The 18,431-nt window shown below is 39.3% G+C and overlaps 1 protein-coding gene across 1 annotated transcript in view; it reads right to left on the reverse strand.

Annotated features, from left to right (window-relative positions):
- LOC108898204 (CUB and sushi domain-containing protein 3-like) overlaps positions 1 to 18,431 on the reverse strand; it is a 311,569-nt gene that overhangs the window by 146,021 nt on the left and 147,117 nt on the right. The window contains 1 exon segment of the mRNA XM_018698119.2: positions 6,723 to 6,930. Within this exon segment, the coding sequence (XP_018553635.2) occupies positions 6,723 to 6,930 (208 nt within the window).

Below are 18,431 nucleotides of genomic sequence, written 5' to 3' on the forward strand. Positions count from 1 at the left end.
AAAAAAGAAAGAAAGAAAAGCAAAAGAAAGAAAAAAGGGAAAAAAAACACAAATGTGGAGGGCCTGTACATGCTTTGGTTAACCGAAACAATGGTAATATGTTGTGACTTACTTACAAGTTCTACAGAGGTTACTTTAACTTTTGCTTCTCTGGAAGGTTTATATTGATTCCAACTTGCGAGTGCTATATTAAGTTTACAATGAGTGATAGTTGTCTAGGAAGTTTCTTTAACTACATCTTTTTTGAAGAGACTTCAATCAGTGATTATACCAGGGTGTGCTTGCGTATATTAAATAAAAACTTCCTTCAATAGCATAACTAACAAAAACCGTCTTTCAGGAATTACAACTTCTCATCATGTATACTTTTAGATTATTTATTCTAATGTTAGTTCAAATACAGAATGATCACAGGGTCATGGAAAATCAGCACATAAAGGAAGAATAATAATGTCTTAAGTGGATATGGTTTGTGTGTTGCTGTACCGGATGTGATGAAGATGTGTTGGTGTTGATCATAGGCTTCACTGTACTGTTAAAGGGGGTTAGGACGGATGAATGTGGGAAGAGGGATTTAATCTTGCCTAACTCACACTGAAACAGATGCTGCTGTGTGCCCCCGGCTCACAGTGTTAGCTGTTGAAACACCAAACATACTGAAATGACTCAGGACACTTAGAACTTCTGTCAGCAGTAAATATGTACATTGTGATGTGCAGTTGGCATACTGTGTCTGAATTGTAAATTAATCTAGTACATACTGTGCTATGTATATATGTGAATATTTGTATCACACTGTGGTGTCTGTGGGTGGAATTGTCTGCTAAACCAACTCACCTAAAGTGACATGACTCGAGGCACTTGGACACAAGGCTTCAGCTCCAGCTCAAACCTGACTAAATTAATTTTCACAGCCTCTTAAAAACAAATCTTACACAAGAAGGAGATTGGTAAATAACAAACTTTGAATAGCCCAGTCCACCATTACCATGAATTTCCTAATGAGCTGTCAAGAAGGTGCACCTACAGTAAGGGCACTAAACAGTGCACTATTTCCTGGAGTCCTGTAACGAGAGGTGTGTAGCACAGGTGAGAAAGACACAGACAGACAGAGAGACAGACAGAGATGGGTGAAGAGGAAGGCAGAGAGACAGGGGAGAGAGAGGCAGAAAGAGACAGTAAGACAGAGAGAGGGGGAGAGATCATTCTATTTAAGATGCTCTACTTGGTTTCAAGGGCAACTGATTCTGAAACAACAAAATATAAAACTTGTGCGTGTTTGTGTATGTGTGTGCGTATATTAGTGTGTGTAGTGTTAGGCTAGGATTACAGGCACTTAGCTCACAGCGATATACTACTCTCATAGGCACAAGCACACCTCTCTGCATACTGATGAGACACAAGTGTCTGTGTGAGAAAAAGAGAGTTGCAGTGAGTGTGCATGTTTGTGAATGTGTCTATAAGGAGTGAAAGCATGTGTGTGTGTGTCAGTTTGTGTGAACATGGATGTGAGCTATATCTGTGTGTGTGTGTGTTGGTGTGTGTGAGAGACTGCTGTTGTCAGCCCTGCAGCAACTGATAAACACATAACAAATTCTAGCACACACTCGCATATTAGGAAATCAGCCATTAGCTTTCTCTGCTAATTGCCATTGGAAATTAGCATTTTAGCTATTAGCTTCTTCCCAAATTGCTAATGGAAATTAGTATATTAGCACTTGGTGTTGTGAGACAATAGCTAAAGAATCAGGCGGCATGACCTAGTTTTCACAAGGACTATACTGCAACAAAAGGGCCAATGTTTTAAATCCTGTAATATCCAGTACAGCCATTTAAGGAGAACAAGACTTTGTTTGCATTTGCCAAATGTTCTAGAAGGACTTTGGTGAAGAAGTGGCATGTGTGAGACCATCTTTTGTTAACTTTCAGCCATTTTTGATTTGTGTAAATACTTGATATTACCAAGATACTGACACTTAGATACCAGAATACTCTAGGGGTTTGAAATTCATGAAAACAACGATCCTCTGATTTCAGATTGTCTGGATGTTTATTGCCCACAATAAATAAAGATCTCATTTGCACGGTTCACATAGACTATAATACTGTTTGGAAATGATGTTATGAGTCTTGGGACTTCTCAGGGACACTCTCATTAGCAAAGTCATCCTCCAATGCATCCCTAAGTTGACAGGTAATCTTTTGAATATTTATCTGTCCTCCGCTTCTTCCATTTTGGAGCTTTGGGTGTTACATAAAACACTCAATACGCATATCATGGAAGACACACAAATGCCCTAAAGTATATGAAATCCAATCAAAAACAAAGACTAAAAGTGCTGATAAAACGTGTATAATTGTTTTAAAATAACCAAAAACAACAACGATCCTAAACCTATCAACCAAAGAAATGCTTGTCATTGTTTGTTGAACAAGTTCCAAAGAGAGCAACAGTCAAGTGTTTTGATTGTCTCCTGTTTTATATACAGCACCTAGCCAGTGTGCACGTTAACTCAAATATGCCTTGGGAAACAATTTACAAAGAAAAAATGGCTGGACACAGATTCCTGCCAGTTCAAACAGAAACAGCAGGAGCTGATTTCCCATCTGTGGAATGCTAACAGTGCTAATGGCATTAATATTGGTGTAAGTAGGTCATCAAGATCATCTAAAAAGAACATCCCTTTGATCCCTGCCTCTTACATTAAAGGTTAAAATGTGTTTCACATTCATTCCTGGTAATAATGACTCGTAATAATGACTTGGTAACAAGGTCTCTCTGGTTGCTGAACCTGCCAATATGTATTGTAAAGTTGTAATTTCAAGTATTTAGTATGCTGCCTGCTCAACTGCTTTAATGTCATTTCAATGTCTCCCTTCCATAATCATCATTATTCTGATAAGACAGATAACAAAAGGTTGTTTACAGAGAAGGGGGATGGAAACAGTATTGTTTACAGAGTGACTTGTTGTCAATATCAGGCTTTTCAATATCAAAAAGTTTTCACAGGAACAAAGATGACAATCAACTGATGCCACTGTACATACACAGAAAGAGAATACACACACTACTTATTACACAACTGTACACCCATGTGACACACACCACACTTAATTATGATTGCATGCTCTTACATGCAAATAAGCAACGATGCAAACGGGCAAAGACATACGCACAAAGACACATGTGAATCAGTGGTTGGTCTCCATTCTTTGCTTTGAGCTGAACCAGAAAATCAAAACCATTTGATTTGCAGCCAATCTTAGCTCCTTCTAGAGCTGTAAGATGGAAAACATGACCCCGTTCAACAAAGGCAGTCCCTTTAACAGAAGAAAGAGCTTCAAGGATGAGGAGTTACTGCCTGGTAAATATATATAAATAAGTAAATAAAAAATTTGGATAGGACATGAAGGGAGAAAAGCTGTTTTTTTTTATTTCTCAGACTATGACCAGCACATTTTTGACATTTTTACTTGATGGACGTCTTACATGACTAACCAATGCCAGTAAATATTTTCATTAAAGATATTCACTGAAATAAACTAATATTACTGCCATTTCCCAAACTGGTGGTAAGTATACTTTCAAATATGATGTATTAATCTGCTTAAAGAATCAAACTGAAAAAAGGTACTGCAGCTATGAGGAGATGTATCTGGATGGCAGGTGCAACCTGGAATTTAAACAATGCTAAATTGGTACTGCAGGGTGTAGGGCAGACTAGTTCATGTCAAGAAAAAATTCTCCTGACAATTACAATACCGACAGCCCCCTGTACCATTTACAGGATGAAAGAGAGTCTATTGGATCAGGCTCTTTAATCCAAATTCTAACCTTGTCATCAGGATGCCTAAAAAAAAAAAAAAAACACCGGGTATTTCATACTAGGGAACATTTATCCCCTCCTTAGGGGTTGAGTTTTGTTGATATTATGATGTGATAGTATGAGGTGTTGTTTCATCTTCATGTTTGACAGGAGTGGAACCATGCATTGACATCTGCAATGTAGCACATCCACTGCGAGGCTTGAAGAGCTCTGCTTTCTGCAATGCCCTTGTGAGTATTGCATCATCTTAAACAAGTCTTTTCATGATTTCTTTCTGACATCTGTGATGAACAAGACACTCTTATCCACTGTAGTGCTTGTTGGTATACTTCTCAGGTGAAAAGCCATTAAAGTCAATTAGGTGTCTTGTGCATTTACTTCTATAGTTGTGTGTACCTCACTGAAAGGAACAAGCTGATTGTGAACATGGAGTTCCTTCTATATATAAATGAGGTAGACATTGGCATTTTTTAAATGTGAATGTGACTTTTATTAAATTCTATGCTTCTGGGAAAATGCTTGGAATTGATTTATTAGAACACTTTGTATACTGTGTTGCATTTCAAAGAAGAGAGTTTTTCTTATCAGAAAGCAATGATCTCAAAGAAAATTTTGAGACTTAAATAGGGTCAGATAGCATTTTCAGTTATTGACAACATCATGGCAAATTAATTTAATTTTATTTTATTTATTTATTTATTTATCTGCTCTAGAACGTCTCTGCACTCCTTTCAGTATGAAGCCATGACCATATTATCGACCGGGCTGCTAGAGAAGACCCATGACATGAGAAACATGGACACAGTGACCTCAGCAATCTGTATGGCACTCCAGAGTTAATTCAGCAAGTAAATAACTACATACTATTACATTACACGAGCCAAGACACCAGTCAGACTAAATCAAGCACTACCAGTCACCACAATATTGTCCCCCAAAGGCCACAATCTGAGCGATAAATATTGATCATAAATACTCCTCCGAAGGTGATTCTTCACAGCAGTAAGGTTTTACTTCTGCCTCTAAAATAAATCATCTGAGTGGCTTTAAATTTGTTAGAAAGAGAAAAACTGTGTTTAAAAATATGATTTAGCTCCTTCTTATTTGAATTTGTGTCCCTCATAGATGATACACAGACTAAGTGATTACATAAGTGCAGGAAATTATCTTCAGGCAAAACATACATTGATTATCAACAACCTACTTACTGTACTTGGTCCTTTTTTACATCTACTGTATGCTGGCTTGTACTTGTGACTTTAGTTAGGACTCTCAAAAAAGAGATTTCTACATCAAATAAAACAAAAAAATAAAAAAAAAAGTTTTCCCCTTGACCTTTGCTACATCCTTATCAGTCTGTCTTTGATGATTAATACTGTTTTGTCCTTATAAAATGTATGTCTGCAAGAAAAGCAAGAAAAGATGACTTGATTGTTGGTTCACTGTGGTGTGCTGCAAATGAGCTTCATGCAGCCAATAACAGAAAGTGTGAATAAGTTCATATGACCAGCAGAGCACAAGCAGACACCAACACAGGATGCTGGTGAAAATTTGTCAGGTGTTGAGTAGCACTGTTGTATTGCTGTGCCTCAGGTGTAATGTGCTTCTTTTAACATGATTGTACACACAAACAAACACACACACACACACACACACACACACACACACACACAGGTATAGATGAGTGAGCAGGAGTTTGTGCACCTGCATAGAAGCACTAACACTTTCCTAATAGCAGTTGCCTGGCCATTATTACCTCCAAATCAATTACACACGCACACACTAATATCCCTGACCATGATTAGATTCAAATTGGTTACAGCAACAGCAATGGTTGATCAATACCCTAATTTACCAACAATCAATAAGCAGCCCGAGCTATAAAATATTGTTATGAGTGAACCATCTAAAACACATGGGGGAATAGTGGAAAACCATGGAGAGCCTTTAAAAGACTAACTAGCACAGATCAGTTAATTCCTTTGTAAAAGAGGAGGCACATACAGAGAGACTGTACATGTGCACTAGGTCCACACACACAGACACACACAGACACACACACACACACACACACACACACACACACAGCTTCATACACACTTCAAACTTTTATTTATTTATTTTTACCATGAAAAAAAATGCTATACCTCAAGAACAAAATAAAAACTATACTTTATATCTGTAGTAATGTTTTCTTTTTATTACCTGTTCTTACTTGAGTTCTAACTTATCTTTATTACCTGTTCTAACTTTTTATTACTGTACTCCAAGTGTGGTTAAATTGTACCATAAATTCAGGGACTACGTGACTGAACTATCTTTGCAGAAATGCCAGGTCAGACATGTCAACCGAATCCTTTCTTTTTTTTTCTTAAAGTATGGATCAGGACCACTTTCACATATGCCACAACCACCCTAAGCGCAGTGGCAGTCTATTGTATTTCTGTTATATTGCTCACCTCATTGTTTCCTGCCACAGACAGTAGGAGCTATGATGCTCTGCAGCTCTACATTTGTTTGGATATGTCAACTTTAGCCTACATTTATGCCATGGAATAACGGGTATTCACACAAGGCATTTTTAATAATCAGGCCACCCATTCTAAACCTTACTATCCAGCCCTGAATTTTGTTATTTGATATGAACATATTTTCCATTTTCACCATCCAGCTAATTGTATGTCTCTTACACCTGGAAATGTGTCCCGTACCTTCCTGCAATTTAATGCTGAACTGTGACTCATCCCTCCACTGCAATTCAGAAAAGGTTCTAAAACATAAAATACTGAATATGACAGATAACCAGACAGCTCTACCACCCCCACATCACCACTGTTCTCACCAACACAACACTGGGACATACACATATATGAATGAATAGATAAGGTGACTCACCAAATGGTTGGTGGTTCAGATCCCTCCACTTCCAGGTAGTCATACTTCTCCTCTGTCTGGAAGTCTGTAAAGATGACAGAGATGGTGTCTCCAGGTTCGGCCAATAGGATCCAAGTACAGTCGGCCTGGTTACCATAGTTGCCGGGGTAACCGGGACTGGTCACCACCCCACTGCCGCCCCTCACAGTGCCCCCACATGTGTCCTCAGCTGTCAATCAAATCAGAGTGACAAATAGAAAACCTGGGTTAGGGAGAGGAGGAGGGACCGAGGGGCGGACTTTTGTTTTTAAATTCAATTTCTTGCTTTTTGGATAAACTACTTTGATTTTCTCAGCTACATAAGATGGGGTGGGTCAACTAACAAATATATCAATTTGGTTTATTTACCAAATGATCAATTATGATCTAATTCTTAATCGACCTAGCATTATTTCTCAACCATTCAAATTGATTACAGGTCAGTCAGCCCAACTCCCCACCTCTCTCCCTCTATGAGGTGATTTTTCTGAATTACCTGAATTTTAGTATATTACATGTACACTCTGTGCTCTCAAATCTTAATGTTATTTTGTGGCTTGAATGTTAGAAATGGATGAGTTTCATATTAGCAAACCATATTGTGAAAATATGGAGCTCTTAGATCACACTTCAGATATGAAGTAGATATAAAAAAGAATATACATGCTAATATATAAACAGTTCTTTTTTGGGGGGGGGGGTTAAGCCAGTAGATTTTAGAAAATGACACTGTTTTCTTTTAGCCAGTTAGAATCAGGGGTGGGGTTTAGGGGTTAGGCTGCAGTTCCTGTCACACTCAGAGCTGTTGTCCTCTCCTCCAATAACAAGGTATGTTTTCCCTTTCTCTAATCTCAGAGCTCCGCTCTCGTCTCCTCCAATCGCCACCAAGGAACTTTAGATTCGACTGTTACCCAATTGGCTGGTTTAATGGAAGTCTATCAATTACTCCTCAGTTAGTTTGAAAACATGTGGACCAGATGTGATGATAGATTTGCCTAATTTTCTCTAATTGTTGATCACATCTGATTGATAGTATTATTCATAATTGATAGTAGTGCTGATTACTGTATAACAGATAAAGACACATGGATTGCGCTGTGCACACGGCATAAATTATACACATATAATTTATACAGTTACACTCACGGAGAAAAAACATACTACATTGGACCTTGTTGTGTCACTGGGACATTGGCTGTATGGCAACTTATTTCAGAGGACTGGGCTCATTTCACTTTTTCAAAATACTATTTTTAAACCCAATGTGTTCAGATCTAGCCTTGTAAAAAAGGGAATACCTGTTTTAACATTTTGAAATGTATTTATCAAAAGCAAATTGAGACCAGTCAAATATCCATTGCCCCAGTGATAAAAGATACAATGTTGAACCTTTTTTTCTGAGAGCGTACAAGTCCAACTGTAAACATGGTATAAATTATACCTGTATAATTTATAGTTATACATAAAAGAGGCAATACTGTATGTAACACACTCTTACAGATGACATGCGTTTTCCCACACACCAGTGAGTGCAATTTGGGATGACACGTAATTTATATTACTCTATAACACATCACATATCACATGGTGATATCATCAGTATTTAGAGAAGACAGAGAAACACCAGATGTGTGCTGTCCCAAACTGCACTCACTGATAAGCTGAAAAAGACACGTCCTATATAAGAGTGTAGACAGGCGCTGTCAGGTATACATGCACATCCTTCGGGCTCAACCTGGCTGTGCAGCCTTGGGGGATGCATGTACAGATGACAGAGATAAGGTAGGGACCAAGCCAGACTCCACCCACAGGAGGGGTAAAGAGAATAACTGTGGTCCAAGACTCACATCGAGCAACAGACGATAACCAATAGAAATGAATAGAAACATTAGCAAAAGATATTAGAAATTGGACGGAACAGAGTGCACTGAGTAGAGACAGGAAATACATAGAGGCTAACAGGGGAACATAAACAGATAAGAACAAACAAAGACAAACAGAATAAGAGTGAAACAGAAAATAGAGTACCAGATTGAAATAGACAAAGGGTTGGTACAAAGTGTATCAGATAGGAAAAAAAGAAACAGGATGAAACAAAGTAAGTGGTTTGAAATGAATTGTGAGATAGACTGAGTCTTCTTCAATAAATCAGAGTGTGAAGTTAGGAACAAAACACACTTTTCAATTGTCTCCATCTTATTAGAAATGCTGCTTGTGTCAAAATGCGTTGACACAAGCTAGTGTTCAAAACTTGTTGAGATGAAAAACAAGGTGTGCACTGTCCCAAACTACAGGTGCTGATGTATTGAAAATGAAGCACAGAAATGCATTATTTATTCATTTATGATTCATTCATTTAAATTCATATAGGCTGTTGAATCATACAGACAGACAGACACACAGACAGAGAGGCAGGCAGGGCAACCACTGACAGACAGGCCGCTCAGTTATCCAGACAGACACTCATTCCACTACTAGACAGTTAAGGAGATTTGTGTAAATGACCCAACACCCTGAACCAAGACCTGCTGAGACCCCATCACATTTGCAGCAGAGCAATGATGCAGTAGTCGATGTGTTTGTGTTTGTGTGTGTGTGTGTGTGTGTGTGTGTGTGTGTGCACTTGTGAGTATCTGCACTGTGGGAGAGAGTGCTGCTTGCAGGATGACAGCTGTCACAGGTTTATCATGACAACAGGATGTCCACAAGCACTGGTGGACACACCCCTGCATGCACACACACATATACAGGGATACACGCACGCACACTCACACACACCTCTTCCTGCCCTCCAGTTTATTGATGTGCCCGTCACAGTTGACAGACAGGTGGAAAGGCCTTAAGGTGCACTGATGTGTGGATCTTATTAAAGAAGAGGAAATGAACTAGTAAAATTAAAAATTAAAAAAAGGATTACTAAACAAAGTGAGAGGTGCTCTTATGTGCAGCGGACCTTTGATGAATGTGACATTTTGATATTGTAGCATTAGTTATGCGATGACATATAAAAAAAAGATTTATCATTACTTTCAAAATAAGGAGATTTGATCAATACCGTAGATCTGGAGGAAACCTGAAAGCCATGCAAGGATAGTGATAGAAACATGATAATTTTAGCTGACACATGATGCAATTAGGATCCTCACTAACTTTGTTGTGTGTCATCTAGTAACGGCAGAGCCGTGCAGAGACTGCTTCAGGAGCAGCTGCTTTAATAAAAAGTGACATTTGTTGCGTGCTCACAGGGGGAGGGTGATAAGTCCAAATACCTATAGACATTGATTACCTTCTGTTAAATGTACGGGCATCAGAAATGACATGGAACTAGTCAGCTTTCCATGTGGCACCTGCTAATTTTGGATACCTCTCACTCCTGCTCCATCAATCATGATGGGACATCTGTGTGACAGTGTTAAATATTAGTCTACCACACATCATTGCCTCATCCCATCACTTCTCTCTCCTTCCTAGTTGCAGTATAAAATTAATGTCACTATAAAAACAATAGTCTATCTAACAATGAACAGCAGGTCACGGCGAACTATGTTTCATATTGTTTTTTGTATACTAAATCACAGCTTGTAGTGTATTGAATAAATTATCTTCTCATTTTGGAATCCAACACCATCTGAACTGAATCGAAAAATGGAATTTCATTACATATGAGTCTGATCAGCTTATAGCAGAAATTGTTAAATGAAATCCAATAAGCATTTCATTTAATCTGTGCCTTACAACTGAGGAGCGCTGAGGTCACTGCAGCAACATCCAATGCATGAATGGAATTTTGTTTGAAGATGAGGCAGAAAATTGATATAACTGATTATCAAATAACATACGTAACATTACAAAATGACTGATAGTGAAGTAATGGGTATTTGGTGATCAAAAACCTGTGAAGGTTTAACTTAAATCTGCATGCAATGGTTAGATTAAAGCTACCTTATTAAGGATTACATTTATCCCCAAATCTCCCGGTTAGAGTTTAATAGCTTTGAGAAAAGCCACACAGTTTCAGCTTCATATAGTTCTTTTCTAATCCCACTTTTTTAAACTTTATTTTCTTATTTTTGTTTTTTAGTTTTTATCTGTCTATGCATCTGTCCATACATCTATCTATTGAACATACACTGACATGTTATGTGAGACTTTTGCTAGTAATGCAGATCACACTGAGAATCAGCACACGCAGTATTACAGTGGCAAATATCAAAGGTCACTTCGCTTTGACTTGGGTTAAAGGCTGTGTAGAAACAGGCAAACATCATAATCTATGGTAATTTCTGAGCTACTAAACATGGACAAGGAGATAAAAAAAAAATCTTGCAGATCAGTGTTTCTAATCAGATTTCATTACGGGGGCCAACTTCAGTAAATCTATAGGTAAGTGAGGGTGTTGCAATTTGGCTGCACTGTTCTGCTGTGATCTGTTCTCTATTGTTATTTGAGACTGCAACCTGGGGAGGCTGAACTCATGCTCATGCCCCAGCACACTGACCCACAGGAGGGGGGAAAGTATATGTCAAGGAAGGTGCTATATGTGTTAGTTTGAGTATGACTGTGTGTGTGCGAGAGAGGAAGAGAGACAGAAAGAGGGAGGTTGTGTTGGCCATGTTGCCTTCATTTCTTATCACATCAGTGAGCTAGTGTTGCCCTTTTCTGTGCCTCTTCGTCCCTCACTCTCTCTCTAGCTGTTGTTGTAGCACCACCTCTTTTTTCTTCCCTTCCGCTTCTCTGCTCGCTAAACCCAGCATCTTCCCCTTTCTGCATTGAGATTATTTTTATAGTAAAATAGCACATCTCCTCCTCTACTCTCCTCTCATCTTTTTCTTCTCATCCTCCACCTCCTCCCCTCTGTTCTCCCCTCTATGCTTCCTTCTCTCTACCCCATTCTTCCTTGCCTCTTACCCTCCCCACTCTCCGTCCTCATCATTCCCCCTTCCTAACTCTCCCCATCTCACCCTCCCTCTCTCCTTCTCTCTCTTGGCCTGGGGGTGCTTTGATCACTCGTTCTTAGCCTCCTTATCCTGCCTCCCTCTCTCCCATCCGTTCATACCCTCTTCCCCACTGTGCTGTCATCAATATCGCAGTCATCTGAGGATTCCTTCTTTATCCTTCTCTGTCTCGCTGTGTCTTTCTTTAAGATCTTACTCTCTCCTGCATTTCACTCTCTGTCTCTCGCTCTCTTTCTCTCTTTCTTCTGATTGATTTTATGTTTAATGGCTTCTCTGGCCGCATCTCTTTTTTCCACTTGCTGTTCCGTCCCCCTCTTTCTTTCCTTCTGTCCCATAACTCCATCCCTTTCCTGCATCACTTTGATAGGCAGATCACTATCACTATCAGATTCGTACACACACACACACACACACACACACACACACATATATATACACACACACACACACACACCACACACACAGGCTTCAATCACAGAAGACCCAGTGTGCTGTCAGCCTCTAAGGATTATGGGCCATCTACATCATCCTCTCCTCTCCTCTGTCTTCAGGCTGTATCCATCCATCCCCTCTGCTCTCTTATCTACATCCACCCACCCATCCATCAACCTCTTGCCCCCCATATGCTGTAAAGCTGAATATATATAGCTACCCTTCTTTCTCCCTCATCACTCCCTCCATACCTTTCATACCTCTGTTTACCTCCCATGAATGACTGAATAGACAGGAGGAGAACTGTTTAACATGAGCACATAAATGATCCTACTGTTTCATTTTTTAATTCTAATTTCCTACAGGTCTGAGGGGCTGTTGGGCACTCATCAAGCATCCTCAGCAGCTGCACTATGTGCCATGTTGCCTGAATGCACAGAAGATGCATTCAGGAATTCTGATGTCTGTTTCACCATCCAAGTCATGCCAGGATGCATAAGAATCAAATCTTACAGACAGTGCCATCAGATCTGCTAAACTAGTAATAGGATTGGAGGCACTGCGAACAAAATTCAACTTAGCTTTGGATGCAGTCCAGCAACAATATGCACACCAGCGAAGCAAAGAAAAAGGCAGGGTGGGACTCATACAATTAGATTTTAAGGATCAAAATGCAGGGAAATTACACTGAAATGCTACATACAGCCTCTATACCTATATCTGTAGAAAGTAATTGTATACTCTAGAGTCTTGACTGCCACTTTTGCCCTCCCTCTGGAGCACCAAGTTGTCCAAATCACCATTTGCAACTCCCTTTCAGAAGAACACATGTCAGTGGTTTCTGATCTGAAATCATCAACTGCTTTTAGGAAATAGGAAGACAACAGCACTTTCCTGTGTCAGTGTCCAAGGTTTAATTGACCTAAGTCAATCACCTAAACATCCTCCTGGATGTTGTGACTCAATAACAATGGCACACTATTTCTCCTTTGCTCTTGATAAGTGTCATAATTCCTGTGGTGGCTGAGGGTTCTCTTACTTGAATGTAAATGTGTAGTTTTAGGCCATTTGCTGAATCATCTGATGTAGTAATAGTGTAGTTTTTCTTGGGAGGACAGGTTTCTCCACTGAAGGCATGCATGGTGTTCTGTTAAACTCTCCTTTGCTTGGGAGACGTGTCATGAAGTGTATATATTCACTACTGATGTTCTGGCTTTTCATTGTACAATGGTCTGTTTTAATCAGTTTTAATTAGTCTGCCCATTTGCTCTTTATGTTTTTATTCCTTTCCTTCCTACAAGACATAGGGCTACCATTTGCCTTTGATGATGCTCCAGCCCTGCACTGTGTGTAACAGGATATTGGACTGATCTTCAAGAGCAGCCTGCATTTAGTGAAGCACAAATGAAACAGAAATCTAGCATATGAACTTCCAGGGAAGATGTCTGACTTAATCTAGTTGTTCGAAGAAATTATTTATATTATTATGTGAGTTGATTTAGTAGCATATATGGGAAATGATGCATCAAGAAAACAGCATCTGTTCTTATAGAACAGCCTCATATTCTTTGGCTGCTATTCGACCATGCAGCAGACATGTGGGCTAAAGGCATCCTTATTTTTGCCAAATGTAAACCCATCTGGATGTGGAATGAATTGTGATGTATGACATTACTTTTCACATGTGCAGCTTTTATCCTCTTCAAACCTAGAGTGTGACATTCAGTGTGTCACTGCAGCCCAGCTATTAATGCCAGCTTTGTGAAGCTCAGAATGTACAATTGTTTTGAGACAGTTTCTAGGAATGAATTCTGTTTTTACTTGCTGTGGTTTTGTGTGGTTTACATCTATCCTGCTTAAATTCTATGTCCCTGTTGGCTTGGTTGAACTTATGACCACTGTTTGCTGATGCAATAGCTTGTCATGACCGGAGACTGCTCCCCCTCAGGTATTCAGGTATCAACTGTGGTGTCTATGGAGCTCTGCTGCCACATTTTGCTTTGAAAACTCATAAAAGTGTTGTTGTTGCTGTCAGAGCACACTTAAAGCAGACAAATACCCACATTCAACTTTGTATGACTCATCTGTTTAGTTGCCTTTGTAACTGTGATTTTGCAACTTCAAATTCAGTCCTTTTCATGTGACATTTCCATAATTCTTTTTTGTCCTTGTATATTGCTGTCATATTTTTCTGTCACTCTTTGATACCTCATTAGAAACATATTGGTTGCTGTTCTCTGCTAGCCAGCATTACATTTTAGGCAAACAGTCATCATGTTTAGGGCGCGCGCACACACACACACACACACACATACACAAAACTAGTAACCATGCTGACCTTCAGATCCTCCCACCATCTGTCCACAAATCAAAGAACAGATGCTGTCTGCCAGTCAACTAAGTGCCCGACATTTAGACCAATTAGGGCAGAAGAGTGATTTAATGGTAGATCACCAGAAGGAGACATAAAGAGAGAAGGCATCACTGATAGATAGATTGATATCATGATTATTATTCTTACAGTAGCCGTATGACCCTGATTAACTGAATCGTATTTGCTGGTAACAGATATACTGAGATAAAAATTTCCCTCTCATAATACTTTAATTATTCTCCTCCCATCACTTAAGCCATCTGACCCCCACTGCTGACTCCACTTACCTTATGTCAGAAACCGACAATATCACAAAATATCTCAGCTATTGCAGTATATGCTCTTTAAAACCTACCTCAACATCCAGGGCAATAATGTTAGTGATCCCATTGGGGAACTTCTCTGATTTGCTTGCTTTGTCAGCTGACAGGATCACCTACATCACAGGATCCCTGGAGCTGATTGGGATTCAGTGTTTTGCTCAGGGATACTTCAGCAGTACAGATCCTGAGGCTATAGAGTGGTACCACCCTCCACTGCACTGCCCTCTTGCCTGAGCAAAATAATAGCAAAATGTAAAAAATAACTGTAAAATGCAGTTAGATGAAGGTCACAGAAGGGGGTTAGAGATATTAACCTTAATGACAAACTAAAGGGAGAAACTCAAGACAGGGACACTATTATAGCAAACAAGAAAAGGGCAGAATGGAGAAGAAAGACTGTCTCTCTTGCGGTCTGACTCCAGAGAATTGAGATGGATGAGTCCAGTTTCCCTGTTTTCTCATTTGGTCATGAAACAAGTTTCTAAATTATAAGCCATAACAATAAACTCCTGAAGCTGTGATTTATAATTATTACCTCCCACTAATTCACCCCTCTCTCTTTCTCTTTTATTCTCTGAGAGCAGGTGTGTCTGACTGTGTGTCTGTTTATGCACATGTCTGGTAGTGTATGCGAGTGTGTTCACCTGTGCCTGTCCCCAGGTTTGTGTATGTGCCTGCCTATTTGAATGTGCTTTCATCCGTGTGTGTGGGAGAGACAGAGTGTGAGAGAGACCCTGGGTGTCGGTGAGTGTTAAATGTCATCCCTGACATCTTAAACAAATAGCTGCATACTGAGAGTTTAACGCATCACAGCGCTGACGAAATACATTCCACTCTTGTCTCTCTTCTCTACAGCCAGATTCACTTCTCTCCTACTCCCATATCCTTCACCTTTTTTACAGCCTGTGTGGGCTGTACATAGGAAAAAAACACACACGCAAATATTTCCATATCTGTTGAAAAAGTCAGCTAAACCAACCATACCACTTAAAATAGCAAAATGAGGCATTAGCTTCTTCAGTAACAGCAAACGTGGCTACATCTCACGCAGAGGTAATTTAGAACTTTATTGTCCAGCTGAGGCCGGAAAATCAACAAACAATGTCGGGACACTATAATCAATTATGCTGTGTCACTGCATCAATGCAGAATCATCCATGTCTGCATCGCGATGTATCGTAGAAATCGATTATTTTTAACACTCTCATCTGACATAGGATGCAGCGTTAGTGCTCTGCCTCAGCTAACACAAAGATGCGTCACATGCAAACGAACACACATGACTAATTTTCATTCAGCACAAAACTAGGAAACCAGGAGAACAATCAGCTTTGAAAATGTTTTATGATGGTGCAAACTCATCCGACATGTATACTGGAATATGCAGGAATACAAAACAATGATTTTTGGTGAGAAATACTGAATGCAAACAAGAAAACACCACAGGAGGCCTTTAACAGTCAGTGTGTGTGAATAATAAAGGTATGCAATATAACTGTTGTATTCGAGAGGGCACATACAAGACAAAAGACATAAAATGAGATGAAAAGTGATGTGTCTTTCTAAAAAGAGAATTATTCGATTACTGTCACCAGATTTAGTCACAGTAATAAGGTACTGTCACAAAGAATTTGACAGAAAAATGCCACATGTCTCCAGTGATGACAGTCTCTCAAAATGCTTAAGTGACAAAACTTCAAATCGCCACTTCCAAATAGTTTCTGACAGTCCATGTATAGTCTGAACAAACTTGAAAAGGCAAGAGCAACGTGCCCTGACACAAATCAACAGCAACCATAAAGTCAGATCTGCATGCTAGTCTATATCTAGTTGACATTTAGCCCTACATAATCAATATATAGACACAAAGATGCTGGTCAATATTAGTGAGAAAAAGTCAGCAAGGTAATCACATGTACGACCACCAAACCACATCACTCTTTCTCAGTGTGTTTAGATGACCTTTTTTACTTTCTACAATCAATACTTGGGCATGAAAATGTAAATCAACACTGGGAATACTAAGTTATGCCATGAGAGATCAGCAGCATCAAAAAAAGAAATGGATGGCTAAGGGATAAGGGTTGACTCATTGAATATGTGTTATATGTTCAGTTGATTTATATGAGAGTGTGCGCGCGAGCAAATCCTTCCACTTAGAAAAGAGAAATTGCTACATACATAAAAACTGAACAGGAAGAGGAGAAACAGGAGGATAAGGGACACAAGTGATCAGAGGAGATAAAGAAAGTCTGAGATAGAAAGGAAAGACAAGGAGCAGAGAGAGGAGGAGGGGAAGTGCACCATCTATGATGACTTTGAGACTCTCATTCAATTAGTCTTTCATTGGTGAAAATAGAAAGTAACAGAATAAGAGCAACAGCAAAAGAAAAAGATGCTTGTGCGTCAGTGTCTGTGAATACTGTCTCTGCTTTTATCTGTATTTATGTTTTTTGTTGCTTTTTAAGGCAATATTATAAACCTTCCTTTGAAGAGATTCATGAATAAATTTCATTTAATCTGACCTGCGAGAAAGAGAGTGAAGATAACAGACAGTAACACACATAAAATGGTGTCTATGTTTTTTTTTCTGATGTCCACTTTATAATTTGAATATTCAGAGTAATTCTACGCTTTGCTGTTGCTACAGTACAGTATGTGTGTGGGTTCTTTAGTACTTTTACAAATGACGTCAATACATTAATTTCAGGAAATAAGAGGTACACATAAAGACGGAAGGAGACTGTCTGTAGCGAGACATTCATGAAGTGCCTCTAATGAATGGCTACAGAGATGAAGTTAGATTGTAACTGTGTTCCAATCTATCCCCATCACTCAGCACCACTAACATCAGCAACTATAGAGCTTTTTAAGGACAGACCCATCTATACAAATGCATTAAGTTACAATTTGAGATGCAGTATCTATCATCCAGCTGTCATAAAATTCTGATGACTACCGATAAAGACGTGAGAGAGAGCCAGTGAGTGAGAGACCTAGACAGAAAGAGAGAGAGTGAGAGGGACATGTTAGCGGAGGGAAAGAGAGATGACAGACCAAACCAAGATGATGACAGATGATATAATGAAGAACTGACTGGCTGGAAGGAAAGAAAACCAATTAGAAGACAAAGCAGAAGCACAGAGAGAGGAAGAGATGGAAAGAAAGGAATGAGAAGGAAGATGGATGAATATTGGATAGAGGTGGATCAAGACAGCGACTGAGAGGATTAGCAAGAACAATGGTGAGATGAGGGGAGAGATAGAGAAATATGAATATAGATAAAGAACAACACCACAGACAGAGGTAGAGACATGCAGATAGACTAAATTGTGATGCAGACAGAGACAGGAAAGGAGAAAGTAAGATCAACGGATAGAACGATTTAAAGATAAAGAACTTCAGATAATATCACATGAAGGAAGAGAGAGATTTCAGCATTACAATCTGTGTGAGTGTGTGTCAGAGGGAGGTGGGGAAGGAGCTCATGGGAACTGAAAGATGATGAAAATGTCTTTCAAGGAGAAAAGCTAAAACAAAACCACCAAAGTGAGGGAAACTGAGGGCATTATGTCTGCTTATTTTGCCAAGAAGTTAGTTTGAGCTC

Source organism: Lates calcarifer, linkage group LG3 (genome assembly GCF_001640805.2).
Source record: "Lates calcarifer isolate ASB-BC8 linkage group LG3, TLL_Latcal_v3, whole genome shotgun sequence".
Lineage (NCBI taxonomy): Eukaryota > Metazoa > Chordata > Actinopteri > Centropomidae > Lates > Lates calcarifer.